The sequence below is a fragment of the Neurospora hispaniola genome, assembly GCF_033458365.1.
Source record: "Neurospora hispaniola strain FGSC 10403 chromosome Unknown B0T23scaffold_3, whole genome shotgun sequence".
In the NCBI taxonomy this organism is placed as follows: domain Eukaryota; kingdom Fungi; phylum Ascomycota; class Sordariomycetes; order Sordariales; family Sordariaceae; genus Neurospora; species Neurospora hispaniola.
Genome location: NW_026944408.1, coordinates 5029447 through 5047014, shown reverse-complemented (window position 1 = coordinate 5047014; position 17568 = coordinate 5029447). Strand labels below are relative to the sequence as shown.

The following is a 17568-nucleotide window of genomic DNA, read 5'->3' as shown; positions in this document are numbered from 1 at the left end:
TGTTGGAGAATAAACAGCGTGCCACCTCCGGACCAGCGGCCTCCGTATCAAGGACTCATCAAGTGTCCGGCCGAGGGCAGACAGTCAGCGCCGCGCACAAACCTTCCGCCGCCCAGCACTTTCCTGGAACAATCGAGCCTTGAAGACCGCTTGGCTTCGAGACATCAAAGAGATCGTAGATCGTCGAGCGTCTGAGCTGAACGTTGGTAGAATCCCACCGCCCAATCGATGCAGTGGTTTCTGTGTCTCCAGTTGAGAATGTCGTCAAAATAGGCTCTAGTGTTAACTCGGGCCAAAATGGGTCCATCCAACCCAAGGCCTCTGATTGGGCGAGCGGGAGCTTTCCCTTGTCTTCCCCAGGACTCCTCTCGCCCGGCAGGCATTCTCAATCCACCACTTTTGCCAACGACGACGACGACGACAGCAACACCGACACCACATCATCCCAACCACGACACACAAAAAGACGCGGCTCCGAATATGCGAGCCAAAAAAAAAAAGGGTTGAAGATTTGTCCAAGTTGATTACCAAGACGGACCTCAACAACTTAGTTCCCCCATGTTGATCAACGGGCATGATTTAAAATGGAATTTCCGTTACACAATCCTTTCAGTCTCGACAGCGGCTTCCATCGGCGCGACGAGTCAGGTCCCAGAAAATTTGCACCTTCCTCATTTTGCAATGTGGTGTCGTGCACTATCAGGCTTGGCAATGCCTTGGCGGCGGCTGGGCGTTTTTGTCACCCCCTCGCCAAGATGATGCCGAGAGCTGGGCATGGCTTGTTTCTCCTGCCTGCCTTATCTTCAAGCCGAAGGTAATGTACGGGAGGTCTGGGCATAGGTTGATCCCGTCTTGACTTTTGCCTCTGTGGCGCTTCCAGGCTTGGAGATTCTTTGAGTTCCTGGTTTTTTACAATCGGTTGTCGCGATATTTTGTGATGTTGTTGTGGTGTTGTGGTGTTCAGGTCAGCGAGGACCCGTATTTGGTGCTCGGTCTGGGCATCGATCTCTATCAGGGCCAGGGCTGTGCTGATTTTATGGCGAACAAAACCGACAAGTTGTTTGTGGTAACCGACTTGGTAAAACATTATCCTGCATTGCAGTGTGCTGTCTTCGCCTTGCTCAGCCATTGCCTTTTTCGACACCGAGCAAGTATTCCCAAGCTGAATGATTTGGTGGTGTCGCTGATGCCCCCAAATGCCTGGACCCCCCCCATCTTTCGGCCAATGGAGTCGTGCCCCTGGTGTAAACACTAGCGGCGGGTCTTTGTATGTAAATTCCCCCATAGGTTCCGACCGGGATGTTAGTGCTTTGCTTACGCCATCCACAGATAACCGCACCGCAAACAATCCACAGATAACCGCGACGGTCCACAGTCTGTAGGGTACTGGTGTGAAGAAATAATTATCAGGATCTCAAATCTGATACCGGGCAACTTCTCGGTGTTATATCCCTACCTTACGGAACCACGATAAGACCACGCGATGCTGATACGCCTCATGAATTCCTAAGTCGGCTGCGTTGGGAAGGATGAATAGAGATTCATTCACACAATGGAATAACATGTTGAGGTTACAGTGGCCGAGTGGCTACCCTGGTTTGTGTCGGCCTGGATGACGACGCGGGCACTGTCTTTTTACACTTTAACAGTTCAAACTCCAGGTCTTCGGTCGCTGAAAGAAGCTAGTGGGGCCGCCGTTGTGCATGGCGCCATCCACTGATTGTACATGCGCTGTCCAATCAGTGATGAGCAGTCTCAGTCGCTCGCGTGCTGCCGGTGGTGTTCTGGACTTGCGCCCTGTTCATCTCTTCTCTTTTTGGCTGCTTGGCCCATGTTCTTAGGCTCAGGGTTGGGGTTAACTATGAGAGGCTTCGAGAGGCTTCCTCCTCATGCTCGTCCCTTGTTCGTCTTCCCCGCAGACTGAGGAGGACTTGGGGGACGATGCCACTCAACGTCTGTCTTATCTCAGCCACCCGCACTCGTGTCTCCCATTCGCTCACCGAGTTCGTCTTTTTATTTCACCTTTATAAGTCACAGAAACAAAAGCTTGGCGTCCAGGAGCCCCCCAAGTAGGTAGCCAGTGCAACACAAACACCCCGGGACAGGAAAAAGAGAGCCGCCTCCATGCGACAATGTACAGACCTGACTAATGGAGTCCTGTTATCTGCCTGGATAACGCCCAGTGGCGGCCCAGGTCGGTACATGGTGTACATGGATTGGGGCTGAGGTTTGGGGACGGGATTGGGAAATGGCCGAAATGGGGACATGGGATGCTACCTGGTTTGCAGCTTCCTCGTTTCCTTCCCCATGGGAACTCGGGTTGCCGGTTCTCGGCCGGATTTGAGTTATAAGTTGAAAACCTCTCCCGCGTTCCCATGGTCATCACTTCTGTGGTCTAGACTTCGTCTCGTTTCCATTCTTCTGTCACGCGCCTCACTGTTTCTCAACAGTCCGTCCCCGACGTCTCTTGTTCTTCCCGGTGCCTACCACGGACTGGAACTTGGTCGAATCCCGTCCCAACTGGCATATAGAACCCCAAGGCCCAAGTTCGCAGTCTGCTCAAACCGATTGCGACAACAACAACAACAACAACAGCAACAACGTCAGAACGATAGAGTTGGCCCATCATGGCCTCCAACTTCAACTTTTTCAAAGGGAGGAGCGACGAAAAGACCACACCAGCATACGGACAAGACGACGGAATTGAACGCGGCGCTAGTTACAGCAGCGAAAATGGCCAAGTCGTCAACGAAGACGGTGATGGCGATGGTGCTGATGATCTCCATCGCGCCATGAAGCCGCGCCAGTTGAGTAAGTCTTTCATTTCTCTTCCCCCAGTCCAACATGCCACAACACAATGGCTAACAAAGTGTTTTTGTTGTTGTCTAGACATGATGGCCATCGCTGGCGCCATCGGCACAGGTCTCATCATTGGCACCGGCACGTCGCTCAAACTCGGCCCCGGCTCCCTGCTCATCGGATACCTGATCATGGGAATCTGCGTCTACATCGTCATGGTTGCTCTCGGCGAGATGGGTGCCTGGCTACCACACAAAAAGTCTTTCTCCGGTTATGCTACACGTTTCGTCGATCCTGCTTTCGGTTTCGCTACGGGTTGGAACTACTTTTTCAAATACGTGATTGTGCTGCCCAACAACCTGACGGCTACGGGAATTATTCTGCAGTATTGGCGACCGGATATCAATGTGTCTGTGTGGATCACGGTCTTTGGTGTGGCCATCATTGCTGTTAACGTACGTTTCCCCCCCTTTTCCGTTCTCGCTAGGGAGCAGCAAAGCTAACCAACCAACAGCTCATCCACGTGGCCTTCTTTGGCGAGGCCGAATTCTGGATGTCGCTCATCAAAGCCCTCATCATTGTCATGCTCATCCTCCTCTGCTTCATCATTGCCCTCGGCGGCGGTCCCAACCACGTGCGCACCGGTTTCCGATTCTGGCGAGACCCCGGCGCCTTTGCCCAGTATTCGGCTTCGGCAGGCGACGACAAAGTGGTGATCCCCGGTGCCACCGGCCGTTTCTTGGGTGTCTGGGCTTGCATGGTCCAGGCCACCTTTGCCTACCTCGGCACTGAGCTCGTCGGCGTCGCGTTCGGCGAGACCCCCAACCCCCGCAAGAACGTCCCTCGCGCCGTCAGCCAGACGCTCATGCGTATTGTCTTCTTCTACCTCGGTGGTATCCTCGTCTTGGGCATGGCCGTCAAGTACACGGACCCCCTGCTCGGCGCTGTCAAGAAGACCAGCGGTCTGGCTTCCCCGTTCGTCATCGCGGCCAAGAACGCTGGTATCAACAAGCTCGACGACGCGGTCAACGGACTGTTGCTCATTTTCACCGTGTCGGCTGCCAACTCGGATATCTACCTTGCCTCGCGCACCCTCTGGGCCTTGGCCAAGGACGGACAGGCGCCGGGCATTATGAACAAGACCAACAAGCGCGGTGTGCCTGTGCCGGCCGTCATTCTGTCCTCCTTGTTCATTCTCTTGGGCTACATGAATGCCAGCAAGGGATCATCGACCGTGTTTGGCTACTTCGTGTCGCTCGTCACGGTCTTTGGGGCTCTGAACTGGGTTGCCATCCTTGTTTCGTACCTCTTCATGATCCGGGCGATGAAGGTGCAGGGCGTTCCTCGCGAGGTGATGCCATACAGAAACATTTTGCTGCCGTGGGGTGCCCCGATTGCGCTGTTCCTGACTATTCTCATTATCATTTTTAACGGATTCGGCGCGTTCTTCCCGCATTTCCAAGTGGACAAGTTCTTGACGAGTTACATTGGTATTCCGGTGTTTTTGATCAACATTGGGTGGTGGAAGGTGTTTAAGAAGACCAAGAGGGTGAGGCCGGAGGATGCGGACTTGGTTACTGGGAGGAGGACGTTTTAAGATTCCCCCGGTTCAGGGAAGTAGGAGTGAAGGGGGGCGGTATGGGGGAAGAAAGGCATGCCTGCAGAAATGCATTAAGAGCGTTGCGATGTTTTTTGTTGCAAAAAGGGAAGGGAGGAGAAGGTGTTGAAGATACCCATGAATGATGTGAATGATTATGATTCCAAGCTTTGATTCTCCCAAGATGACTTTATTGTGCTTCCCATATTTGGTTTTATGTGGATGGACAGAGTTGGGTTGGTTCCTGTGCCAATCAGAGGTCCTCAATAACCCCCCAAAAGGTGCAAGGGATTTTCCCTGTGCTAACCCTACCCCTTATCCACTTCCCCCGCATATCTCCAGATTCTGATGGAGTCGCAACTGTTTTTTCGACGTCGTGCAAATGTTTCTTCACTAATCTTTGCTCAATTAAGAGAACAACTCAACGCAAACCATTCTTTCCACTGTGTTGCTTTCGTCTAAGCGCAAAAGACGCATTTGCCAACATTGCTGCTGCACATCAGTGGAATACTATCACCTATCGTATTCCCGCCCGCATCGAATTGCGTCATCTTCAGTTCTCTGGCGCTGCCCAACCGAACGGCCCCCCCTCGAGTCCCAATCACGATCCCGTCCTGCTCGCCCAGCATCCCGTTGCCTTGATTCTGAATATCTCAAAAGCAACCCGCTCCCCACGATAATCTGTTCAAGTCAGGTCCTGATCATCATCCGCCAAAACTCACCACTTGATCTCAACGACACTCACGTCAATCCCATCACCACCACCAGCCCAGCCCAGCCCAGCCCACTGTCAACACCAACATCCATCATCATCCTCTTCGTTGCATCTCAAACTCATACCCGAACCCACTGTCCCATCACAAAATGCCGCGCCCACAATACACCACATTCGAAGCCTCCGACGGCGCCCTCATCTCCCTCAAATCTTCTCTCCCCATCACCAACCCCGACCCATCCTTCATCCCGGATTCTCCAGTCCTCACCTTCAACAGCAAACAGCACAAGCACATCCGGCGGTCCGCGTGCACGAAGTGATTCCAAAGCCTCAGTCATCGCCGAAGAAGGACCCAACTATTCCCGCTTGCTCTTACTTTTGCACGGCTTCTCAGGATCCAGCGACTACTTTGATCGCAACTTTGACGAACTAGCCAAAAACCACTGGGTGGTTGCGTGGGATATGCGGGGGCACGGGAGGAGTGGTCTTGTGAAAGCGAGGAAGGGAGCCTCGGAGGAGGAAAGCGAACAGGATAATGATGGGAAGGAAAATGACGAGAAGAAGGAAAACGGAGAGACTTCCTACAAAGGAGGATACCACGTCGCCCGCCTCGCCACGGACTTACACAACCTCCTCACATTCCTCAAGACTTCCCGCCTTGGTTTCTCCCCTCAATCCCTACCGCAGCCTCCCTTGGAGGTAATTGGCGTAGGGTGTTCCATCGGCGCCGCCATTCTCTGGACGTATATCGAGTTATTCACCGACTCGGACTTTTTCTCCGGATTCATTTTCGTTGACCAAGCGCCTCTTCAAGATCGCTCCCTTTTCGATTCCTGGGACTCCACCAAAGCCCATAAAGGATGCTACGACGAAGCGACGATGCTTGGCGCTCAGCAGGCATGGAACTTACCACCGGAGGACCGACATGCTACGCACCTGGGACTGGTGGATGAGTGTTTGGGGTATCGCCATAAACCGCTCCCTACTGACAAGATCGATGAAAAGGAAAGGAAGAAAGATGAAGAGTTCTTTACGGGGATCAGCGCGCAGTGTCCGTCGGGCGAGTGGTTGGCGAAGTTGATTGCTGATCATACGAGGTATGATCACCGGGAGGCGTGTGAGGGGATTAGTAAGCCGGTTTTGGTCATGGGCGGGAAACGAAGCGGGTGTTTTAGTTTGGAGGGGATGGAGGAGGTGGTGAAGCGGGCGAAAAAGGGGGGGAATGAGAAGGCGGAGACGAGTTGGTATGAGAGTGGACATTGGTTGTTTTGGGAGGAGGCGGAGAGGTTTAATGGGGAGGTGTTGGATTTCGCAAAGAGGTGTTGGAGTGAATGAGTTGGGATTGATCGGAGACAGAGAGAGAGTGAAGAAGGAGAAGACGGATGGTGATTAATGGGGATGGAGTGAGCTGAACGAGAGATGGTTAGGGGCGAGTTGGGACATGAAAGGCGATGATGAGTTGAGATGACTGGTCCTATATACCTACATGCAATCGAGAAGAAATTCCGATAAATATTACAAAGACCTCCCTCCACCATCAACCCTCAATAACACTCCTCGCCCAAATTTTGCGAACAGCAGCCCTCCAGCGCAAGCCTCCGTACCTCCCCTATTGCCTTCCTCACCCCACCACCACCACCACCCGACTCCAACTCCAAAACTGCCTGTCTCGTATCCTCCATTCCAAGGCCTGAAAAGGACACAATGATTTGCCTTATGGTCACAATCTCCATGGCCACATCCCGAGCTTTCTTCCCCATCTTCTCCTTCGCCTCCCTCCCAAAGTCTGGATACTGCAGGTCCACCTGCACCTCAAGCTCAGAATGTTGCTCCTGTCCACTACTATGCCTCCACAACCCAAGAACCTCTTGCAACTGATCAAACAGGTTACTCGCCATCATCATCACCATGCACATATGCAAGGCGACCGCCCTATCCGTCGGGGGCGCACACACCGCTGACACTCTAAACGGGGGCAGCCTCACCGGCTTCAACTCTTCATCAAAATGGGGAACCGAGTTCTTCTTGAGGCATTTGCGCATGTGGCTCAGCGACAGGTCGTAGACGTCACATACCCTCTGCGCACACGACAGAAGCAAGAGGATGGTGGCTTGGTCTTGGCCCAGCGGCACGCCCGTTCCCGTTTTGGGAGCATCAGGAGCGTCGTCACCGGATAGTACTCCTGGGCCGGAGCGCGGGTAAAGTTTGCCGACGATGTCGATTAGTTCTTGGGTAAGTTGGAAGGTGTGGTCGATTGCGAGTAGCCGCTTCTCGAGAACATCAATGCGGACGACGGGGGTGAGGGGTGGCAAACCGCAGTTGCTGTAGATTTGTGGGATGAGGCAGAGGTGTTCGTACAAGGAGACGTTGAGGTTGGCTAGTTGGCGGACGGGGGAGTAGGGAGTGAGGGCTTGGGGGTTGGAGTAGTCGACCGAAGGGTTGGCAGAGGGGTGGAAGAGGATGGGGTCGATATCGCTGCTGGAAGTGGAGCTCATGAGGTTTAGAGGAAGTGGAGGGCCATGAGGAGGGGAAAATGGGTCGGGAGCCGGAGGGGGAAGGAGAGATTTGTCGATATCCAGGAGTGACCAGCCTCGAGAGGGTGGGAGAAGAGGGTCGCAGAGGAGGATGTTGTCCCAGTCTATGGCTGTGGTGGTGTCCAGTGAGAGAGGGCAGAGGTCGGTGCAGGTGGTTGATGGATTGGAACATGAACCGCTTGAGGGCTGTTGCAAGTGGAACTGGTTGTTGTCAAAGTATGAGGAACCATAAAAGTCTTGGTCGAGATCGGTGACATTGAGGAGTTGAGTGTCGGTGGGTGTGGCAGTAGTGGTGGGTAGCGGGTTCTCCAGTGTACACGACGCACTCTCCACCTCCACGGAGTTGACATTTCCGTTCTCGACTACTGTTGGAGCTGTCTGTGTTAACGCCGGGCCTGTAGAGGCAGGCGTAGTATCGGCGTTGTTGGCAATGTCGTGATTTGGTGGTGGTGGTGGTTTGGAAGCACCAGCCAACTTTGGAATCACGGTCCGGCGCTGGCGTGGGCTAAAGACGCAGGCCACCTTGGCGCGCTCGCAGCGGACACATGGCGCTGGCTGTTTTGATGTTTCGTCCTTGGTGGTCTTGTAGTTGTCTTGTCGTGGACATCGCAGTTTCTGGGAATGGCATCGGTCGCATGCCAGTCGGCTCTGGAGGACTGGTTTGCGAGGCATCTTGTCATTAGCAATCAAGACAACAACAACAAGGATGAAGACGAAGGAGAAGATGGAACAAGATGGAGCTGGGGACTTGTGTGTCGGATTTGGCTGTACTTCTGTACCTTGTCTCTGATGGAGGAATCAGGCAACCGACCACCCCATCACTGACTTGATCCTGTCAGCACTTGGCGACTCGAGGCGCTGTCGATTGGCGAGCATTGGTGAGCGAGCAGGAGGCAGACAGGGTAGCAAACGCCGAGGGGTTGATAACGCCGAATGTGGTTGACCAATTGTGGGTGGGGAGAACGCCATGGTCGGAAAGTCAGCTTATAAATGAGGTCAATTGGCCGTGAAAAGTAAAGGGAGATAAAGGGGTTTACAAAGAGGAAGGAAATAAAAGAGGAAAAGAGAGGATGAACTGACGGAGTGAGGTGACCATCAAGGTACCCGATCCGTACCCCGCCATTATCGTTGTTATCTTCTGGGGGGGGAAAGTGGAGTACGGTTGTACACGTTATAGCGCCCAAGCACTGAAGCTCGGATTGTCATAGCGCTTCCCGTCAGTGCCCCTCATCCGATCCCGTCCACCCTTCTCGTGTTTGCTCTCCAACCTCAACTTTTCCGACATCATCTTCAACCTCAATATTGGCGGCCAGCAACTGATACGAAACTCCACGGACACGGAATGGAAATAATGATTCAATCAGCAAGACACCCACAAAACGATGGCCGCCCGATGCGAGAGACGCGGCTCATTGGGTCAGCCAACCCCACCACCGATTGAGGCTTGCGCGGCCGCAGCGACGCCGTCAGCTTCACGTGCATATGTAGTATGACAAGACATATCATCGACGACCATGACTCTTCATGACTCTTCTTCCTCGGCAGTCATGGATTCTAAACAATCCAGGAATTGCCATATTCTCGTGGACGGTTTACAACTTCTATTATCAACGGCCACACGATGGCGCCCACCCTTTGCTCCAAGTGCTCGACCCTCCGCTTCTACGACCTCTTCAACGACGATGTCGTCTTCCACCCAGACCTCAACTCTCTCGTCCAATCGGCCAAAAAGTGCGAGAGCTGTAGCTTGTGGTGGACACAAGTTCAACGGACCTGCGCCAAAGAGGACATTGCAGCTTGTCTAGCCAAGAAGTTGCCCGCCAACGCAGTCAAGTCCAGCGACAACGGCGATTTCAAGATCTACCTCCGCGGCGAATGGCATCCCGCAGGCACCGCCAGCGTTCCCGACCAGATCTGGCTCTCATGCGGCGTTGTTGTCTCAGCAGTTGGCCATGATGCGCCATCCAAACTACAAACCAATCTTGTCGTCTTTGCTGACCCTGTCGCCGCCGGAGCAGACCCTGCCACCAACGCAGGCGGCTTGTTCGCGGGAAGATACAGCACCAGTGCTGTCCACCCCGAATATCATGCGACCTTTGCCAAGAATACGTTGGTGAACTGTCGTAAGGGACATGGAGTTTGCAATCAGGCATGCCCGCCCGGGACTCGACAAATGCCGACGAGGGTCATCGACGTTGGAGATCAGACCTTGCCAGCGGCCAAGAGGGTCACGCGGATTGTTTTGACCAAAGACCTAAAGCAGCCACAGCCATACACGGCTCTGTCCTACTGCTGGGGCAGTGGCACGCAAGCAATGCTCAACGACACGAACTTGGCCGATTTCCTCAAGCTCCTCCCCGAATCCCGGCTCAGCAAGACCCACACCGAGGCTATTGACCTCACCCGCCTGCTCGGGATTCGCTACCTCTGGATCGACGCCCTTTGTATCATTCAGAAAAACCAAAAAGACTGGGAGGCGGAATCCAAGCGCATGTCCTCGGTCTACGGCAACGCTGAACTGACCATCATTGCTGGCCGGTCCCCCGATAGCGGCCTCGGCTTCCTGACCAACCACTATCTGACAACCAAGAAACACCCAAAGCCAGTCCCCATGAGAGCCGGCCCCAATCCCCATACCGGCGAGGGCCCAGATCTCGGAACTGTCTACCTGACAATGCAACGTGGAAAGTCAGTCGGGCCCGTAGATACCCGAGGCTGGTGCTTTCAAGAAGCTCTGCTCTCGAATCGCGCTCTTGTCTTTGGAGAAGACCAGGTATTCTACCAATGCCGCCACCACACGCGGTACGAAGACGGATGTGTAGACGTCGACGTTAGCAAGCGGGGACAGGCTCTAACTTCTCTCCATCCCGGCACCAAACCCGAAGTCTTGAGGAGATGGTATCAGATGCTCGTTTCGTTTACTCCCCGCGCATTGACAGAGCCGCACGACATCTTTGCTTGCATCGTTTCCGTTGCACTGATTACGCATGGCGTTCTGAAGTCGAGGTACCTGGCTGGGCTATGGGAATGTGATATGCCAAGAGGGCTGCTGTGGAAATCCCGCTGGAGTTATGTCAGTCGCAAGCACTTTCAACCCATCGAGAAGCCGTCAGCATCCCCATTCACCAAACGCCCAGGCGAGGTTCCAGGTAAGCCAGTGATTCGTGCCCCTTCATGGAGCTGGGCGTACGTGACAGGCCCGGTGTTCTGGGATACCAACCCTCGTATCGAGTCAAGATGGATTGATCCCAAGAACATTTGCATTCGACCACGAGATTCCAAAGGGCTGTGGACCAAGCAGTCAGGGGCAGGGAACCCAGATGTGCTGTTCATGCCGGCGCTGGAGCTACAGATCTTTGGCAAGGCTGTCGAGGTTCGCTGCACAAAGGTGATGAAGAAACACACGCCGTTGACGCCGGAGGGCATCATGTTGGAGCCGGTAAAGTCAGCATCGAGTGGACCGGCCAAATCGAGCTACATTGCGCTGGGGTATTTTGACTTCCCCAGTGATCCAATGCCGGCGAATCTCTGGTGCTTACTCGTTGTCGCACATGAAGGATTACTGCTTACCCGCGATGGAAAGGGCAAATTTCATCGCGTGGGCTGGTTTGCGGTGCAGGATGGGAAGCAGTTTGAGGCCGTCAAGGAGACCGCCGTGGACTTGGTGTAGAGTGCCGACTGCAATGGTCTGTTGCTTCTTTGCGGCGACGTTGCTGGCCAAAAGTTCCCGTTTGTATTTGGCTCAATCTTGCGTCATTCTCTGCTTCGCTGGTTAATCCGTCTTCACAAGCGATGACATCTTAACCATGAGTGTTGTTCCCGTCGGAGTTGGCATTCCGAAAACTGTTGTCCTTAAAGTCGAGTGACATAGCGCCGTGATGTTCGGCTGTTAGTAAATAGCTGCATGGCCCCCCTGTCCACTAACACCAGTGCATGCCGATCAGGGTACCATGGCTGCTGCAGACTGAAATTACTCTTGGGATGCCAACTGTCATGCTGCCACGGTACGGTGCATGTCTCCAATCTGACGATGCAGTAGCGTTGTTGATGGAGTCGATTAGCCCAGTTACAGGGTCGCTGTCGTTGCTACACTCGGACAAACATCAACAGGCTGAGAGGGCTCTTGAACCGCAACATGTACAACGAATGCAACCCCTTATGCCACCTGGATGCCGTGTACCCACCCGAGCAAGGTTGCTCGCATGTGCGTGGGAAGTGCGTCTGCGTCCACATTGCAGTCCACATGGCGGCTGCTGCATAGGGTCTTTTTTAGTTTGGGATATCGTCGCTTGTCCCAAGCAGAATCCCGGGAGCGGCCTGTGGATTTGGGGTTGCGGCTTATTATCTGAAACACGTACAATTTCCCTTGGATGTTGCCGCCGCCGCCGGTGGACATTGGACCATGAGAGGTGTCGGCGGGCTGGTGGTGGTGGTGTTGTCATGGCCTCCATCTGCTGACGCTCTCTTTCTATCTGATGACAACAAATGGCCCTTGGATGTGTATTTCCCCGTCTTCATCTCCCCGGATCTCCGCCGCTTTGATTTCGGGGCCCCAGCTATATCGTCTCTTTGAACTCCAACCGGGTATATTCTCAGACCCAGACGGGTCATGACCCTGGCCGCCGTCACGTAACCCCGTACAAAGTGTTTGATCCACTGGTCGCCCAAGTTGGTCGCATTTTGGAGACGGAGCCTTTTGACGGATACAAGCAAACTCACACCTCCGAACAGAAAGGCACAGCAAGGGGGCGGGGGTGCTTCCATCCCAGACAAACGTTTATTATTCGACTGGCGAATCGGAGAATTAAAACGGCCTGGAACTCATCACCATCCCATCACAGTCACACCTCTTTTGGGCTCTGTGCTTGCACCACCACTGCCGATGTCATCACACTGCACTACACTACAGCAAGCAGCAGCACCGGCATAGCATAGCATAGCATAGCATCGCCTTACAGCAATCCGGATTCAGCATACAGCACCCCACAGACAGATCGCCATGCCAAAGCCACCATCACACCCCCGATACCAAGCCGTGGCGAGGTCGGAACCATATCCGAGCAGTGCCAACAGGAGCGGTGGCGGTCATAACAACCATGGTGGAGGTCACGGTCACAGTGGGCGTCATGGGAGTACGGGAATGATGTATCACCACGCCGCGGGGTCAATGAACACCACAGCGGGAGTGAGACCCGGGGTACCACCACCGGCGCATCCACAATCAGCGGCCCCGCCGAATTACGGGTACGGCGGGAATCCCGGGATCGGCGCCGGGTCTCGGCCCGGAACGGGGACTGGAATGATGAACCCTCAATATGCGACAGCAACAATAACATCAACTCCACGGACAATACCTAGGAATTTTGGCGGACAACAATCGTCACCATCGTCGTCGACATCGACTTACGGACAGCAGCCGTCTTTTGAATCGTTACAGGGGCCGAATCAGCCGCACAACAGCAGCCCCTCTTCAGCGCCAAACTTTCAGCTGACAGGCTATCAGCACCAGGATCATGCCCTACAACAACAACATGCTCAACACCAACAGCACCACCAAGGCCCCACTATCGTCAACCAAAACGCCGCCCACCCAACCCACTTTCCTCCCCAACCGCAACCACATCAACCGCCAAACAACCACCACCAACCACCTCAAACTCAAGTAGCCCACCCAACCCAAAGTCCAATTCCTAATCCGAGCTCGTCCTACAACCCCCGCCCAACCCCCCCTTCCCCAAGCCTGCACAACCCCACAACCTCCTGGACCCCTCGCGAAGACGCCCTCCTTCTCTCCTCGCGCGCCTCGCAACTCCCCTGGTCCGAGCTGCAGCGGCTACACTTCCCCGGTAAGACGGCCAACGCCTGCCGCAAGCGACACGAGCGTCTTATCGAAAAGCGCCAGGCCGAAGAGGAAGTTGATGAGGATCGATTGGCGCGCATAGCAGGGGAATATGTAAAGATGAGAGGGGAGCTATGGCAGGGGTTGGCGGAACGGATAGGGATGGACGTAAAAGAGGTAGAGGAGCGGTGTTTGGGGATGGGGGTGGGGAGGTTGAAGGTTGCGGGACGGAGAGGGGGGAGGAGGAGGGCCTCGTATCCTGTTGTTGCGACGGGGATGGCAGGAATGGGGCCAGTGTCGACAGTGATGCCGATGATGTTCAGTCAAGGTCAGGGCCAGGGACAGGGACAGGGTGATGCAGAGGAAGGAAGGAATTACACGCATAGTCCGGTACAGATTGGTTCTACGGGCGCAGGACAATCAATGATCGGACCAGGTCTGGGAGCGGGTCCGGGGATGGCAGGGCCAGGACATGGAATGGGAATGGGCATGCTACCACCGCAAACCGCACCACCACTTACCACTCTGGTGCCGATACCGCCTCCTACCACCACTGGACACGGGTACAACGTCAACACGTCTGCCTTACCGACCTCTTCAGCACCGGGCATTCCACCACCACCACTACTTCCTCTGATGCAGCAGCAGCAGCAGCAACAACAACAACCACCAAGAGTGGCGTTTGGCGGGTATCTAAACGGACGATCAAGTTCAAGAAGGCCGACGCATCCTTTACCTTATTCTTCTGCGCCGCCATCGGCAACAGCATCCGCGCCGGTGAATGTGAATGCGAACACCAACCCGTCTGGAGGATTTGATCAAGGACAAGGACAAGGGCAGGTACAGCAGTGGCCTCGACGGCAAGGAGGCGTGAATCCCGCCGGATCCGTGGGAATGGGGATGGGGATGACGGTTCCTGATGCATTGACGACGGGACCACCGACGTCACAGACGTGGCATAGTGGCGGTGGTGGTGGTGGTGGTGGTGGTGGTGGTTATCCTCCGTCTTCGTTTGGGTAGGTAATGAATAGGTAGTTTCTCATTGTGATGGTCGTCATGAGAACGATGCATGGCCGTCTCCTTGAAGTACAGGGCTAGAGTGTACATAGAGGTAGAAAGGGAAAAGATAATGGTAAATTGTAGAGATTTCTTAGATCATCCTGAACTCGCTTTGTAAAACTAAAAGTATCTCATCATCCCTTGTTGTTGTTATCACGACTTTGACCGTTGGTGTTGAGGACGGTGACCCACAATAAATGGTTGACCCAGGTGGAGATTGACTTAACTGCCTGCCACTCTGCCACTTGGAGACATTTCGGGCGATTTGACCAGAGGCACCCATATCAGCAGGTTCCTTGTGTAAAAAAACGTCTTTTAATATCAGACCGTGGATTCATTTTCTGTCCTTGTTAAGTCACGGGACTGCCACTCGCGGCTACCCACCTCAGCGCTTCAGCTGGCCGCCACCTGTGCCGCAATGCACGCACAACCCTGGGACTGTGTCACCTTCCCGTCCTTCGCTTAATCTCTGCCGAACTCAACCCCTTTTTTTTCTTCCCACCGATGGTCTCACCACATCCTGTACCCCCTTACACGCCGTAGAACGACCTCCAATTTCGGACACTGCGCTCCTGCGGCACACATCAACGACAACGACCACAGAATGAAGTTAATCTGGTGTCACAACAGCACTCATTGGATGGAAAATTCCCGGTGTGAGACTTGAACGAATGTCGCCTTGCACTCAGCAACCCTTAAGATGGCGCTGCCCCCACACGAGCTTCGCACGCGCTCCCGCAATATAATGTCGCCAGTTCCACCGTGCTCAAGCCATAAGTACTGGCCTTGAGTCGGCCCAACACCATGGCCCATCAAACACCACCACCACCAGGCGAGGGCTACTACGTCCCGAGTCATACCACCGATCATCCATACCAATATGCTCAGAGGCAACCGGGGCCAGACGAGTCCCCGAACTGGGCCGACGGTCTAGAGGTTGTACCATACGAAAAACTCAAGGATACACAATGCTGGCCCGAGGTTCGTCAGGAGGAAGTGGGCAAGGAAGTCACTCCGGACACTGCTCTGGCCAACTACTGGAAATGGAAGGATGAACGCGATCAGTACAATGCTGGCCGAGCACCCGAAGTTGCCGACACTCAACCCAGTGCCAAGCCGAGCCGAAAGCGATTATGCGTTATGCTAGGGAGTGTCCTTGCGGCTATCTTGATAGTCGCTGCTATTGTCGGCGGTGTGGTCGGGAGTAAGGTGACTCGAGAACTGAAAGCAAACACGAATCCGGTTCTCGATAGCGGTGGTCATGGTGGCTCTTCGACCACGATACCGACTCCATCACAAACAACGACGGGAGGAGGGGCAGTCTCAACTACTGCTGCTGCTAACGCTGGAGCAATTCGTTCAGGTTCACCTTTTGCCGTCGCCAGTTGGCGGAATGACAAGGGCAACGTTGCGCTCTACTTGTTCTACCAAGACAAGAGCAACGATGTCTACTACATCAAGCACGACGGAGCCACGTGGGGAAAGCCTGTCAACATCATAACCGGTCTCAGGAGAAACACCCGTCTAACCGCCACCATCATTCTCAATGGCTTTGGTAACCCCGCAAGGGTATGGATATTCAGCACCACAGCCGACTCCATTTCTAGCTGCTAACACGTCTCCAGCCTCACGTTATTCTGACCTACATCGGTGCCGGTTCTACCGTACTAGGAATGGCGATCAACGAGAACAATAATCCTGCTGTCAGTGACGACCCTAACATCAAGAAAATGTCGCTTGAGGCCATGGCCAATTCAAGCACAGCCAGCTATTATCCCGCAACCGTATACCAAGCTGCGAGCGGGGAACTCGGCCAGGCTCTTATATTCATGCTTCAGTGGCTCAATCGGATGACGGGAATAATGGCGCTTCCTGGCACGAGCTTGGCCATGGTACCCATCTCCACTCGCTGGGCAAACTATTCGACATCGGGGGGATATGGCTTGATTTACCAGAAGCCAGACGGTCGTATGGCCGCTGCTGTCCCCAATCTAGGCCCTGATGCTAGGACCGACGCCGTTAGCCCCTGGTTTAACAGTTCTAGTACGTTTTCTCCCTGACCTTAATCCCTTTTCTAGGTAGCTAACAAACTGCAGTTTTCCCCTCCGACATCACCCCTCCCAACGGCGCCCCTATCGCCGCCTGGATCACCAGCCGTCCCTCCTCTCCTTCCCACTTTCCGAACACGTACATCTTCTACCTCGACTCTGACTCCAACATTCAGATGGTTTACACCTCCTTTTCCGGGTCTGGAGACGGTTCTCCATCATGGAAGACGTCCGCGCCAGAAGCGCTGAAAGGGTTGGACAAAAACACGGAGATCGGATGTGTCCTCATGGCGAGCATTGACAAGGATCAGAATGGGAACGAGATTCCGATTGAGGAAGATTCGGAGGAGGTCAATAGGTGTTTCTTCCAGAAGGGAGGAAAACTTGTGGAGGCGAGGATGAGTGAGAGTGCAGGGACGGGGGAGTGGAAGATTGTGGGAGAGGTGCCGCTGCCTTTGTGATCAGGCAAAGAATGTAGAATAAACAATTATGATACCCTTTCAGCGTCCCTGGTATTGATGAATCACCTTGACCAGTGACGGTCAATCATTCTCGAGGATGGGAATCACGACAGCTGAAAAGAATGAGCGGGAACTGTTTGTCACGCATTGGATTTTGTCATCATCCAATAGATAAGGTAAAGTAACCATCTCTGACAGGAAAGGTTCAAGCGGGGGTTAATAAGTCAAACCTTTGTGACAGGCTTTCGGAAAGGGACAGTGGTCGAGCGGTATGGTGCGCAGCTTTCTGCAATCCCACCAGGGTTAGGCCCAGGGGAATACTGCCCGCTCAAGGCGGCCGCGTCACCGTAGAACTGTGTACACTACACTAAGTAACGAGTGATAAGCGCTGAGTGGTGCCCCTCTGTGATTAGTTTCTTGTAACTGGCGTCTTCCGGCTATGCAAATAGGGCTCTACTACTCCCTTCCAGTTGCTCAAACGTCCCCTGTTCGATTCGCGACCGAGACCTTTCCACT

At 54.1% G+C, this 17568-nt stretch overlaps 7 protein-coding genes across 7 annotated transcripts; 6 read left to right on the top strand and 1 right to left on the bottom strand.

Moving 5' to 3' along the window:
- Positions 1–297: 297 nt before the first annotated feature.
- Positions 298–1382, top strand: B0T23DRAFT_404101 (uncharacterized protein; the record flags this gene model as incomplete). Its single annotated transcript, XM_062838861.1, has 4 exons — positions 298–502; positions 645–814; positions 965–1174; positions 1356–1382. 4 exons carry the CDS (start codon positions 298–300, stop codon positions 1380–1382), a joined length of 612 nt encoding a protein of 203 aa, XP_062694807.1.
- Positions 1383–2305: 923 nt separating this feature from the next.
- B0T23DRAFT_130733 (amino acid permease/ SLC12A domain-containing protein) lies at positions 2306–4617 on the top strand. The gene is made up of 3 exons (XM_062832190.1): positions 2306–2811; positions 2890–3254; positions 3314–4617. The coding sequence occupies exons 1-3, from the start codon at positions 2628–2630 to the stop codon at positions 4394–4396; spliced, it is 1632 nt and encodes a 543-aa protein (XP_062694806.1). The 5' UTR covers positions 2306–2627; the 3' UTR covers positions 4397–4617.
- On the top strand, positions 4581–6617 carry B0T23DRAFT_412161 (Alpha/Beta hydrolase protein; the record flags this gene model as incomplete). The annotated part of the gene is made up of 2 exons (XM_062839473.1): positions 4581–4632; positions 5389–6617. 2 exons carry the CDS (start codon positions 4581–4583, stop codon positions 6444–6446), a joined length of 1110 nt encoding a protein of 369 aa, XP_062694805.1. The 3' UTR covers positions 6447–6617.
- On the bottom strand, positions 6552–8792 carry B0T23DRAFT_130697 (uncharacterized protein). Its single transcript, XM_062832189.1, has one exon. It carries the CDS (start codon positions 8315–8317, stop codon positions 6656–6658), a length of 1662 nt encoding a protein of 553 aa, XP_062694804.1. The 5' UTR covers positions 8318–8792; the 3' UTR covers positions 6552–6655.
- Positions 8793–9266: 474 nt separating this feature from the next.
- B0T23DRAFT_314204 (heterokaryon incompatibility protein-domain-containing protein) lies at positions 9267–11315 on the top strand (the record flags this gene model as incomplete). Its single annotated transcript, XM_062834789.1, has 1 exon — positions 9267–11315. The coding sequence occupies one exon, from the start codon at positions 9267–9269 to the stop codon at positions 11313–11315; it is 2049 nt and encodes a 682-aa protein (XP_062694803.1).
- Positions 11316–12373: 1058 nt separating this feature from the next.
- Positions 12374–14617, top strand: B0T23DRAFT_441198 (uncharacterized protein). Its single transcript, XM_062840759.1, has one exon. It carries the CDS (start codon positions 12645–12647, stop codon positions 14502–14504), a length of 1860 nt encoding a protein of 619 aa, XP_062694802.1. The 5' UTR covers positions 12374–12644; the 3' UTR covers positions 14505–14617.
- A 632-nt stretch (positions 14618–15249) lies between these two features.
- B0T23DRAFT_130678 (uncharacterized protein) lies at positions 15250–17222 on the top strand. The gene is made up of 3 exons (XM_062832188.1): positions 15250–16112; positions 16169–16586; positions 16640–17222. The coding sequence occupies exons 1-3, from the start codon at positions 15348–15350 to the stop codon at positions 17050–17052; spliced, it is 1596 nt and encodes a 531-aa protein (XP_062694801.1). The 5' UTR covers positions 15250–15347; the 3' UTR covers positions 17053–17222.
- Positions 17223–17568: the final 346 nt, after the last annotated feature.

What these genes read in the sequence shown, in the direction of transcription:
- B0T23DRAFT_130697 (XM_062832189.1), bottom strand. Translation starts at nt 8,317, where the DNA reads ATGCCTCGCAAACCAGTCCTCCAGAGCCGACTGGCATGCGACCGATGC.
- B0T23DRAFT_441198 (XM_062840759.1), top strand. Translation starts at nt 12,645, where the DNA reads ATGCCAAAGCCACCATCACACCCCCGATACCAAGCCGTGGCGAGGTCG.
- B0T23DRAFT_130733 (XM_062832190.1), top strand. Translation starts at nt 2,628, where the DNA reads ATGGCCTCCAACTTCAACTTTTTCAAAGGGAGGAGCGACGAAAAGACC. An exon ending in CATGAAGCCGCGCCAGTTGA is followed by an intron (nt 2,812 to 2,889) that starts GTAAGTCTTTCA and finishes GTTGTTGTCTAG; the next exon opens with ACATGATGGCCATCGCTGGC. An exon ending in TGGCCATCATTGCTGTTAAC is followed by an intron (nt 3,255 to 3,313) that starts GTACGTTTCCCC and finishes ACCAACCAACAG; the next exon opens with CTCATCCACGTGGCCTTCTT.
- B0T23DRAFT_130678 (XM_062832188.1), top strand. Translation starts at nt 15,348, where the DNA reads ATGGCCCATCAAACACCACCACCACCAGGCGAGGGCTACTACGTCCCG. An exon ending in GCTTTGGTAACCCCGCAAGG is followed by an intron (nt 16,113 to 16,168) that starts GTATGGATATTC and finishes ACACGTCTCCAG; the next exon opens with CCTCACGTTATTCTGACCTA. An exon ending in CCCCTGGTTTAACAGTTCTA is followed by an intron (nt 16,587 to 16,639) that starts GTACGTTTTCTC and finishes AACAAACTGCAG; the next exon opens with TTTTCCCCTCCGACATCACC.